This window comes from Stigmatopora nigra, chromosome 8 (genome assembly GCF_051989575.1).
Source record: "Stigmatopora nigra isolate UIUO_SnigA chromosome 8, RoL_Snig_1.1, whole genome shotgun sequence".
NCBI classification, from domain to species: Eukaryota; Metazoa; Chordata; class Actinopteri; order Syngnathiformes; family Syngnathidae; genus Stigmatopora; species Stigmatopora nigra.
The window spans coordinates 13,038,898-13,051,049 of record NC_135515.1 but is presented as its reverse complement, the minus strand read 5'-3'; the positions used below and the strand labels follow the sequence as shown (position 1 = coordinate 13,051,049).

Sequence of the window (12,152 nt, the reverse complement as noted above, 5' to 3'; positions counted from 1 at the left end):
CGTTTTTTAAGTTCTATGGGTGGTTTCCACAACATGGAAGTCCAAAGTTCGCTTTCTTTGGTTGGAACCAAGTTGGTCTGGACTTGACTGGTGGGACCCTTTTCACATTGCAATGTTTCAAAATGACCTAGGATTTGGCACCAAACCTACGAATGTGCAAACATCGCTCAATCATAGGACAAAATGGTCTGAGCAGGAATATAAAATAAAACATTGAATTAAAAAAACACAAGAGTTCCTGCTTGCATCGTGCTCATATTGATATGCTTTTCCATCTACAAGTGTTTGAGGAAGTTGATGCATGAATAGTTATGTGTAAATATCTGGAAGACATTGCATCTCCTCAAGTCTCCGACTTAAGCAATCAGATGTGCTGCTGAGCAAACAATATATCCCATAAAAAGCCCGTAACTACGGAATTCTGTTACATCAAAATAGGTGTGTGATTTAAGCTTTGGTCCGAACCACAGTCCGCTTGGAAGAGAACCAAGACGACTTCCCAGGCGAGGTATATGTCGAGCTCTTTGGTCCGAAGCATAGTTTGCTGGTTTGTATTCACACAGTCCAAAAGTGTCCCACACAAACTTTTTAGGTTTGGTCCAGACCAAAGAACAAAAAGGTGCCAAATTCATTCATTCATTTGTCATTATTTTTTCACATCGTCACCATTTTATAGAACCTTTAAAGTCCTACTATCACACGTTTGTACGCACTAATTAAATGATGGAATCTTTTAAAAGAGTATTCAAAAATAGATTTTCAAGAATCACAGAGATGCATAATTATTGAAAATGTGCAACATTTATAATATTTTACATATATATAACATTTAAAATATTAAAATTGTGATTTCTTGTGTACTTTTGGTAATACCGAGGCCAGCAGTACAAGCTAAAGCAGACCTGGGCACTAGGTTCTCGAGGTCCACTGGGGGTGCAGGCTTTTGTTCCTACCGATCCAGCAATGAAACTAAATGGATGAGGATGCTGTGCGTAATAGGGCCTGCCTTGTTTACATCACTTCCACTTACACTGACTTTATAGGTTACTATGTGAGGATGCTTTTCATAGACTATAGCTCAGCCTTCAACACCATCAAGCCGGACATCCTGAAGGACAAACTCTACCACCTTGGACTATCCTCTTCAATCTGCTGCTGGATAAAGAACTTCTTGACTGGTCGACCACAAACTGTCAGAATGGGTCCACACCTCTCTTCCTCCATCACACTAAACACAGGCTCACCACAAGGCTGTGTACTGAGTCCTCTCCTGTACTCCCTGTACACATACGACTGCACACCAGCCCACCAGTCAAACTCTATCATCAAATTCGCCGATGACACCACTGTGATCGGACTCATCTCAGGCGGGGATGAGTCAGCTTACAGAGACGAGGTCGACAAACTGTCTTCTTGGTGCTCGGCGAACAATCTTACACTGAATACCGCAAAGACTAAAGAAATAATCTTGGACTTTCGCAAGGGCAGCACAGACCTGGCCCCACTCCTCATTAACGGAGTATGTGTAGACAGGGTCCAATCGTTCAAATTCCTGGGAGTCCACGTCACGGATAGGCTCTCCTGGTCCACAAACACCACAGTGTTAGTGAAGAAGGCCCAGAAACGACTCCACTTCCTCAGGGTACTGAGAAGGGACAAGTTGGACACCAAGCTTCTGGCAACCTTCTACAGAGCCACTGTGGAGAGCATCCTGACTTACGGCATTACAGTGTGGTATACCGGAAGCACGGCAGCAGACAAAAAAGCCATACAGAGAGTGATAAACACTGCCCAGAAGATCGTCGGCTGCTCTCTGCCATCGCTAGAAGACATTGCCAACCCCCGATACCTCAGAAGAGCCGGGTCCATTGTTGGAGACCCATACCACCCTGGACACGGCCTGTTCCAGTTGCTTCCATCTGGCAGACGCTACAGGTCCTACAAAGCACGGACAAACAGGCTCAAGGACAGCTTCTTCCCAACAGCCATCAGGTCTCTGAACCTGCAGCAACACGTGACGTGACGACTACACATATCCCTACTATGAAATTAAGTCAAGTCGAATTGAAGTAACAGGAAGGTCGTTTGGTGCAGATCTACCTTCCACAGGATGACTGAGGGAGGGTAAGTATAAAGACTGAGAGGTAAGTGATCCATCTTATTCTTGTTGGCATCGGTGAGGCAACTTGTAGTCGCCGGAAAATGGCGCTCAAGGCGGAGAGCTAACAAGTATGAATATGTCATAAATAAATGTCATAAATGTGTCTGGCCTGGGAAGACGAACTTGTGGAGAAGCACTATACAATTTCGTCATACGCTGCTGAGGGTATGATGACTACTAGGCTTTTTGTCAAGTCAATGATGACGACAATGCCTATGTCTGATTTTTTTTTTTTTTTTTTTTACAACTTGTGTTTTGAGGTCAGGATTTTTATTTTACAAACAGAAGGATTGCAAATTGTCGCTCATCCTCATTCCAATTTGTTGTGTGTTCTAATGGCCAGTTGCCTGTATGGTATGCGCCAGTCAATGAATGATTGGCAACTAATCTGGTGACTCTAATGAATACAAATAGTTTTTTTTAAATGTCTGGGCATTCAAAATTGACAAGTTGTTCTTATCAAGGGCAACTAAAAAGCCAAGTTAACAATCCCTTGACATACAACAGAAATAATTAATCATTGTTCATTTGTCATTTTTATTTTTTCACATTGTCACCAGTGTTTTTTTTTTAATTGTTTCCATTTTATTCATGGGATAGAAGAATATTGCACTTTTGTGAACTCTTGTTCCCCTCCCAGTGTCCTATGAAGTTGATTAATTAATATGGCCCACAAGTTCAAACAATATAAAGTCTTGGCTTTTACGACTGTAAATTAGGTTTAACCGAATCAACATTTCAGCTGATGGTTGCAGACAAGGAAAATAAAAACACCTTAATTTCTTCAGGACATGTTTATTCTACACCCAATTATCTGAATATTCAATTATTATGCCCAATTAAGTAAGCAAATAATATGGACTTGCCAATTCATGGAAACAATTGTGACATCACAAAAGCTCCTGTCCTGGCCTGATAATGTGTGAATAGAAGATTGTCCCAAACAAAAATGCAACTTTGAATGGAACTCTTGTTCTGTTATTTAAACACTATCGAATTGCAAGGTTGTGTACACTATTGCCATGACAGAAATCATGCAGCAGCCATAGTCACTGTCCTTGCGAAGCCTTCTTGAGAAACGGTCCACCAAAAGAAAACCCAGATAACTGGAGTACGTGGTGAACATTTTATGATGCTTTAATGAAAGCAAAGTGCGCAGCTTGTTCTTGCTCAATATAAACTAGTTGAATGATGTTTGTCTTAGTAAATAAACAGGAATGTGGGCATAATATACGTCACATTCATGAGAAATGGTATTGGAATTAATCATTTGTTCATTTTACCCTTTCAAATATTTTTGTAAATTTATAGTATTGTGAGGGAATAAACATTTTGCATTAAATCAGTGGTCTCAAACCGGTTCAACATAGAGCCGCAGTGGGTCCTGGTTTTTGTTCCAACCGATCCAGTGCGGACATTTTAACCAATCAGGTGTCTTTAAAACAAGTAGCACCTGACTCTAATTAACTGATTGCACTTGCAAAAGGTATCCTTGTTGAGTTGGAATGAAAACCTGCACCCACTGCGGCCCTTTGAGGACCGGTTTGAGACCACTGCATTAAATCATTGATCTGTCACATTGCATATTATTCATTTTTACCAAAGCTTGTTGTTGTTCAGTTACCTCACCATACCCCCTTCTGATCCATCTACTTCCTGATTATTATTGTTTCATTCTTAGCACTGTGTCCTCTATACTATTTTCTCCATAAATTTTGCAAAAACAATCCTCAGAACTCTACCCCTTCCACATCTTTCCAACTGATATTTTGGCTTGGTATCCTTACACCAGGACCAAAGACTAATGATCTCACTTCAGTGCTATGTTCCAGAAGCATTGCAAGAGGGGGGAAGTAAAGGAACGCTTTTTAAAACATGAACAATGACGTGAGTCAAGCGGCTGTATTGAAATAAACCTGATCTAAAATTTTGTTGGGGAATGGGGAAAAAATATCCCTGTGACAACCATAGTCTCCTTTCATTAACTATATTTTTCTCGTGAAGTTACCATTTGTTTCAGTCCAGGTCTTTTACTCACACACAGTTAGCACTCTAAACAGCATGTTGAAAACTGATATATTCCAGACTATCCATATGCACAGAAAAAACAAAAACACTCGTACGCATACACACAAGCAGACTACTCACGCCAGCCAATATCAAACACCATCAAAGTCTTCTATAACCACAACAACTTCCCATTTTATTAAAGCCATTTCCTGCAGGCCAAGGTCATTTACAAACTACTGCTTGTCACTACTGCAACAAGAGCAGATGATGAAAGCAACAAAAGCAAACAGTTGTAAATTGGATTGTACCTTTTTTAACAAATAATAAATATTCAGACACTTCAATACACATTGAAGCAAGAAGCAGAAGACATTTAGGCAACTGACCTCTGTTCAAGGGCCAACTCGCCGAGGGGGCATCTGGCCAAACGACTAATTAGCCGACCGACTATCCAGCCGAAGGACATTTTGCACACAGGCTCGCCCCGCCCCCGGTCGTGTGTGTGTACATGTTTTTCAACCTCGGCTCTGTTATTCTAAACAAATGGTGTTATCTTTATCTTGTTATTCTAAATGAATGTTGTTATAGGTAACGGGCCGTACATGGCCCACGGGCCCCGGTTGAAAAACTTGTACACACACACGACCGGGGGCGGGGTGAGCGTGTCGGCAAAATGTCCTTCGGCTGAATAGTTGGTCGACTAATTAGTCGTTCGGCTAATTCTACGTTCGGCCAGATGCCCCCTCGGCGAGTTGGCCCTTGGCCAGTCGTCAGTCGGCTAAATGTCTTTCGGCAAGTTGACCGGCCACGATAATTTCCCCCATGCTGTTTCAGTGGCGTAGAGCTAAGGTCTGTTTTTAATAGTTTGACTCTCATCACATAGCTAAATATGGTAATCAAGACTCCCTATGAGGCGGTGCTTTTGTTAACTACTGAAAATTACAATCATAAAAATAAACATTTTGATAGAGTCTTTTTTTGGCATTGACATTATGCCTTAGTTGCCATCTGATTTGGCAAAATATAATAAAGAATTGCAGCATTGCACATCATTAATAAAAACCTTTCTGTGGTACTGAATTGCTCAAGTTGTTCTTTCAGTCTCTGGTTGTATAATTCATTTTGGATGGAACAACTAAAGGAAAACAGACACAAGCACTTGACTGACTTGGCCCGCTCCTTAATGCTGTCTTTCTGACATTTGTTTAAACGGACCAATAACATCCTCTGATGTTTGTTGAACACAGCTCAGAATGTTATGGTTTCTCTAATGTTGTCTCTCTTATAAATTCCCTCTTACATTAGCAATATGAAATGCAACTGATGGTAAAATTGCTAAAAGCAGATGCAAGCTTCAAAACAAAAATCATTACAAAGTACCATTTCATCTGTTCCAATAAAATGAACTGCTCTAAAGCCATCATTTGACAAGATTGATTTGTAGGCCTCTCTTTACCAAATATAACCTTATAATTTATATACTACCACTCCTTTGCATCTGAAATTTGAGTAATGGAAGTTACAAACGCAGAAGTTTCTTAAGTAGGCTCATTCTTACATTTTGTGTGTATGCTTTAAAAACAAAAATGAAAATGTGGACTTACCACTCTAGGCTTAGTCCTCTCTGGGGCTGGTACAGTTGTTGCATTGTCCAAACTTTTCTGTAGTTCAGCTCCTGTCGGTTGTATGGCGGAGATCTCACCCGTCCCCTCCAGGGAAGACACCAAAACTTCAGGAGCATCCTTATTACCAGGGAGTCGCTCTGGGCCTACAACTTCTCCTTCAAGGGAGATAAAGTCTATATTACATTTTTGGTTCACCTCCTCCAAGGATGGAACCTTGTCTACTTGGGTATTAGTCAGGGCTGCAGAACTCCCAGTGGGTTGGTCTGAGAGACTCCTCTCTTTTTTAAAAGACTGAGGTCGTGAAGGTGGAATGAAAGGTATGAATGTGGCAGGATCACTGGCATGTCTAAGATGTTTTGTCCGGGTCTTTGGTTTGGATGAGACAAGGGTTGATGTGAGTTCAGACATGTCACCATGACCCTCTTGCTCTTCTTGCTCTGGGGGCTCAAACGGGTCTTCGCTGGAAAAAAACTGAACCAACTTATTTGGCCGCTTTCTAGGTGAATGACGAATGATCCTAGGGGATAAAGCTTCAGCAAGCTTGAGGTCGAAAATAAACCTCTTTGTCTCTTCTGCTTTCTTTTCTCCCCCTTGATCAATAATGTTGTCTCCATGGTTAAGATTGCCTGTTTGGGAATAAGCCTTCTTGTTGTCAATGTTGCTTCCGCTGATACAATCATCTGGCTCTGTGGTTACATCCTCTTTAGGCTGCTCCTCCACCTTCAACATTTTTTCTTTATGCTTGTACAAGATTGGTTCGCTGCTAGAGGGTAGGATTTTGACTATCTGATCTTGCTCACTGATCGGACCAGAGCTGCTCGACTGACCTTTACACTGAGAGTTTTGAGAAAGCAAACTTACATCGCTACGTCGACTGGGATCGCTAAAGGATTTCTTCTTCACAACTTTTCCATTGCCATGATCACCTGCCCGTCTGTCCATGGCTTCGGGCTCAGCAATAATGCTCCTGATCACACCACTGTAGTCACGAGCAACGTCTTCCCAGAGTCCACCATCACTGTATACAGACAAATCACTAGCCACACTTCCTTTGTATTCCGCTGAAGTGGGAATGTAAGGGGACTTTGATGGCCCCCCACCTTTGACTGTAAGAGAGCCTAAAAGATTGCTGTCAACAGAGGAAAAGGTGTCTCCTTGCGTCACAGAAGAGCTTCTTTGAGGCATAGGATCACTGAGGGACCGATAAACTGTTGACTCCCCATTCCAATCAGCTGTTGTCGTGGACTCTGTCTTACTATTACTAACGTCTGAGGCTATATTACGGTTACAAGAAGGGGGGAACTTGCGTCTGCGGCGGATAACGCTTGGAGTTGCAGGAGATTCAAGGCTCCCCACGTTACCCGTCCATGTCTGCAGTACAGTGTTGCTCTTGTTGGTTGGCTCATTGATAGTATCAACAAAGTTGAAACCAGTAATGGAGTCTGTGAAAAGCTTGTCACTCTCGTCCAAACAGTGGGGATGAAGAATGCTGATCTCATTCAGTCGACTTGTACAGTCAGTGTTGTTCTCCATCGTTTCCTCTATTTCCTTCTTTAGCCCTTTCTCTTCATGGAGCGCAGATTGTTCCCATATGGTGACGGGCTGACCTAGTACATCCCTGGCAATGGATGACCCCAAATTAACCCCTCCTGGCCCCAAGAAAGCCCTCTCAGATGCAATCTCTGGCTCTGTTACAATTCCTTCATCTGTTAAACTTGACTCATGACCTGAAAGTTCATCCACAGAGCGGTCAAAGAACACACTTTCTTCCGAATCCCCCTTTAGTAATGGTTTCACCGTCTCTCCGTTTTGTTGCTTTATTTTCTCCTGGTCGTCTGTATTCCTACTGTTTAGCTTTTCAGGCTGTACACTTAGTCCATCCCTCTCTTCTTTCCCTCTCTCCCTATTCTCCCTCTCATGTTTATTTATTTTCATTGTGGTTTTAAACTCAGCCCCCTCGTCTGTTTTTGCCTCACATTCAGAACTGATTTCTTTTTGCTTCTCTTCATTTGTTTTCTTAAGCTTCAAACATTCATCTTCAATGACATTCCCACTTGTCACATCAATATCTTCATCTTCCCTGGTGCTCATCTGGCAGATATCCTGAATAACTTGTCTTGCTTCCTGCACATATTTTTCTTGCAACGGTGTTGGCATCACTTCATCATCATCGTCATCATAACCATAACCATCCAACAGTCTTTGTTCTCTTCCAAGCCTAAAATCACCTCCATCACTTTCTACATCCCTGTCCGAAACAGACACCCTGCCTCCATTCATTTCATTATTCAGGTCAAGCTGGTGCTCAGAGTTACTTCTTTTGGTTGTACGTCCTGGCAAGTAACAACACACATCTGTTGGTGTTTTACCAGAGTAAGTGAAAGACTTTGCACGCCGCAATGTAGCCGTCAAGTCTTTTAAGGACAAACGACGATTAAAGGACCCACCATGACGCTGCTGTCCCAAACCAGATTTTTCTTCCACACTAGTTTTGCGTACCTTCAGCTCTGACAAGTCGGATTTCAAGAAGTGTAAAAGTGTCATTGTTTCAGTTGTGATATCAGGGTTTGACTTTGATATTCCATTTTTAACATCTGATACTGATATATCACTATCTGCTGTTTTCTGTAATCTCACTGTCTCGGGTAGTCTTCCTTCGCGAGCAAGAACTCCAGAAGGTGAAGTGACAGTGGGAACAATCTTGGGGCGCGTCTGAATTTGGGCACGAGAAAAATTATCCCCGTGTCCAAAGCTAGGGGAACGGTACATGGTAAAATTCCCGTGGTATGTTTTACTCAGCACGGAGGAGGCAGCATTTCTGGAAGGGTTATCTCCACCAGTGTTTAAAAACGTGTTTTGTCCACGTTTGCTGCAGCCAGCTTGGTCTTCCATCTTCAGCGTCTCAGTGCTAGAATATCTGGAACTATACCGAGAACCATCAGAACTGGAAGCAAAGGGGGCGAGGTTGACCTTTGATACTCGAGACACACCAGGAAGAGTTGTGCATTCAACGGTTGAAGAGATGGGCTCCCATTGCTGCTTCACCATTGCTCTGTAACTTTGAAAAGTGGGTTCTCTTGCCGACTGAAACCATGATTCTTTAGCCGTCATTTCTCCTCCTTTGACCCTATGGCGGGGTCTGTCCAAGTGCTCCATGCTCAAAGACGGCTCACTGTCGCTGTCTTCTGACTCGCCCTCATGATCATTATAATCATCACTACCAGTAGCCAAAGCTCCACCACAGGACCGTTTCTTCTTTCTCAGAGAGCGACGCCGCACAGCCTCCGTACTGGATGGACCCAAAGAACCAGGGCTCTCTTCCTCACTTCCCGAAGATCTACAGATGCCCTTTGTCTTCCAACGGCCATTTTTACTGCATAGGAAATGACTATCTACTCGTTCTGTGGCACCCCTCAATCCTCTCCCTCCTCTACTGACGTTAGCAAAAGGATGAGAGGGGCCCCTCCAGGCTGCACCTCCTCTTTTTCTCCTGTGGACCTCCTCTTCGTTTCCAGAGCCAAATCTCCAGGCGGATCTGTGCAAGGAATCAACTCCAACAGCAGCTGAGGAGGGTGCAACAGTCGAGGAGGAGGTTATGGCTATATCCGAAGCTGGAGCATGCAGAGGGAGTAAGGGGGGAGATGTGGGAGCTCTAGAGGAGCTATGTGAGGAATGTAAACTATCCCTTGCCAGCCCGACCCCCTGACTAACCCTTTTCTCCCTCAATACCAGCTCCTGAAGATAGGAGGCGCAGAAGGTGTCCCGGTTCATCAAACTACTCCAGGAAGTGGTAGCTAAAGGCTGAAGGTCAGGGTAAGGGTCAGGGGTCACCTTTATCAGCGTGTGAGTTTTGGGAGCACCCTCTGCCTCTAAACTGGGGCTTTGAGATCTGAATGGAGATGAGCTACTTTTTTTGTCACGGCAAACCTGAGGAAAGCTGCTGCTGTTTTTCAACTGATTTGTCTCAGAAATGTCGTCAATACAATAACCTTGTGAGTTTAAGCGTGTCTCCTCAACGAGCTGCTCAAAGATTTTGGAATGCAAGTCCATAGTGTCACAAAGTGTCTGTTTGACAGCAGCGGAATTCACGTCGGACAAAAATGGGTTTGTGCCTTCATTAGCTGATGGGCAAGGTGATTGTTTTTCACTTCTATACAAATGATCACAAGGCTCGTGGTTGCCTAGATGGCCTAAGTTGCTGTTAAGACTAAGTTTTGAATTCTCACAAGTGTCATCTTGCTTTTGTTTCTCATCAAAAATTTGTCTAATTTTGGTGACACTTGGCCATTTATCTGATTTCAGGGAGATATATTCGCTGCAATGTGTGGATGGATAAACTCTGTGATCTTTACGAGGTCCACCAAACGTGACATCCTCTTCATCATTGAGAATGAAAGCCTTTTGGAGAGTAGATGCATCAGAAGATTTTTTCTTACCCGAATTGTAACTTGTTAAAGTTGGACGAGTCTGCCTTGGACTTCTTTTCTCGGAATCCGACCCAGACAGAGAATCCGTACCGGAGTTAAACTTTTGCAATTTTTCCAAAAACGACTTGTTTTCAGATGATAATAATGCTGTCCCGTCGTCCTGATGCAAGGTCAGCCGAGACAGAGAGCGGCTCCTCCTGCAGGCTGTGAGCCGGGGAAGTGTACTGCTCTCACCCGGCACGGCAGCAAAGTCTCCCGGCCAGTCGTTGTAAGTCCCCTCGGTGCCTCTTCCACCTCCACCACTGCTCCTATTGCCGACGAATTTCTCGGTGAGCTGGCGTATTGAGGGAGAAATGGAGGCGAGAGGGGCGGAGGAGGCTTTCTTTGGCTCTGTGGTCGCGGTGGTTGTTGTGGCAGAGATTTTGGAAACTTTTCTTGACGCACTAATATGACGCTGCTCTGCTCCGGCTGCCTCCAAACACTCGCTTTTGTCTTGTTTCTCCTTACTTTTGTTGGCGCCCCACTTTTTCAAAGAGACGCTGCGGTAAACCGGCGCACTCCTCCTGTGTTTTTCTGCCATCGTTCATAGTTGTCTTTGTTCCATGTCACACCGCACAGTGCATCCTTTTTTCATGAAACTCCGTTGGCATCTCTCGCCTTGAAGACAAAAACTTTTACCAAAGTTACAAACACGCAGGTCTTGTTGTTAAAATTCACATGTTGGCGAACTCACAGTCGGACTTTTTGTTTTAAACTCGCCATTGTTGGTTAACCGCGTGCCAACTGAGAAGAACACCCTCGCATCAGGGTCTGCTCATTTCCCAGTGTTTTTTTTAGATTCCCTATTTTGGCATGATTTGGATTTCCTTGTGTTGTTTTTTGTGCATGTTAATGATTCAGATAGGCCAAGAGGGGGTGGGTGGGACTATGGGAGAGGGGCTGTCATAACCCCCTGGGGGATAAAGAGGAAAAGCCCCCCCTTCTTCTTTGAAAAGAGAGTGATACAGTGAAATTGAAGTACTACAGTAAGAGCAAAACCTTGCGGTAATTGCGAGGATAAAGTCTACAATGTTTCAATTTGGAATTTGGAATTTTATCCCCCATGTCAAAGTGTTAATTGACTGCATGGATGAAGCCTCAATAAGGCAACTGTAGTAGTGCTTCAGAAAGTTTTTTCCTCTGCCCTTTTGCTCCGATTGCATAATAAAATAATGAACCTGGCCTGGTGGCATGACTGATTAGCGTGTCGACTTCAAAACTCTGGGGTCCTGGCTTCAAATCCAGGTCACGTTCACTTGTGTGAGTTTGGATGTTCTCCTGCCTGAGTGGGTTTCCTTCGGGTATTGCAGTTTCCTCCTACAGTCCAAAAACATGCATGGTAGGCTGTTTAGACACTAAACTGCCCCTAGGTATTGGTGTGAGTGTGTATGGTTGTCCTTCCCCATGTGCCCTGCGATTTGGCTGGCCACCGATTCAGTTGGGATAAGCTCCAGCCTAATGAGGATAAAGCGGTTCAGAAAATAAGATGAGACATAATAAACCTTGTCTACAGCTCCCTCCACAGGCAAATTGTGAGTATGATGGATTTTTGAGATCAGGGCTCTTGAAAGTTTGTTTTTCATTTCAAAATATTTACTATCCCCTTGCCTGTCATTGACAAGAATAGTCATCCAAATAATTTAATATGGGAAGACTGGATGTGAATTATCATGTTTCACTGTCAGTGACAGCACTAGATGCCAAATATTTTTTACTGGCCTATCTCTAACAGTCAAAATTGAATCTATTTATCCTAAATGGGAGGTATTGAGTTAAATCAGTGCCCCCTAAAGCAGCGGTCCCCAACCACTGGTCCGTGGACTGGTACTGGTCTGCACGCCACCTAGTGCATCTCCGTCAGAATAATAAATATTAACGTTTTCAATCTTG

General features: G+C 43.5%; 1 protein-coding gene across 1 annotated transcript in view; it reads right to left on the bottom strand.

Annotated features, from left to right (window-relative positions):
* arhgef17 (Rho guanine nucleotide exchange factor (GEF) 17) overlaps positions 1 to 11,085 on the bottom strand; it is an 82,496-nt gene extending 71,411 nt beyond the window's left edge. Inside the window, exon 1 of the mRNA XM_077722637.1 lies at positions 5,776 to 11,085. Within this exon, the coding sequence (XP_077578763.1) occupies positions 5,776 to 10,803 (5,028 nt within the window). The 5' untranslated portion in view covers positions 10,804 to 11,085. The remainder of the gene's footprint in view (positions 1 to 5,775) is intronic.
* Positions 11,086 to 12,152: the final 1,067 nt, after the last annotated feature.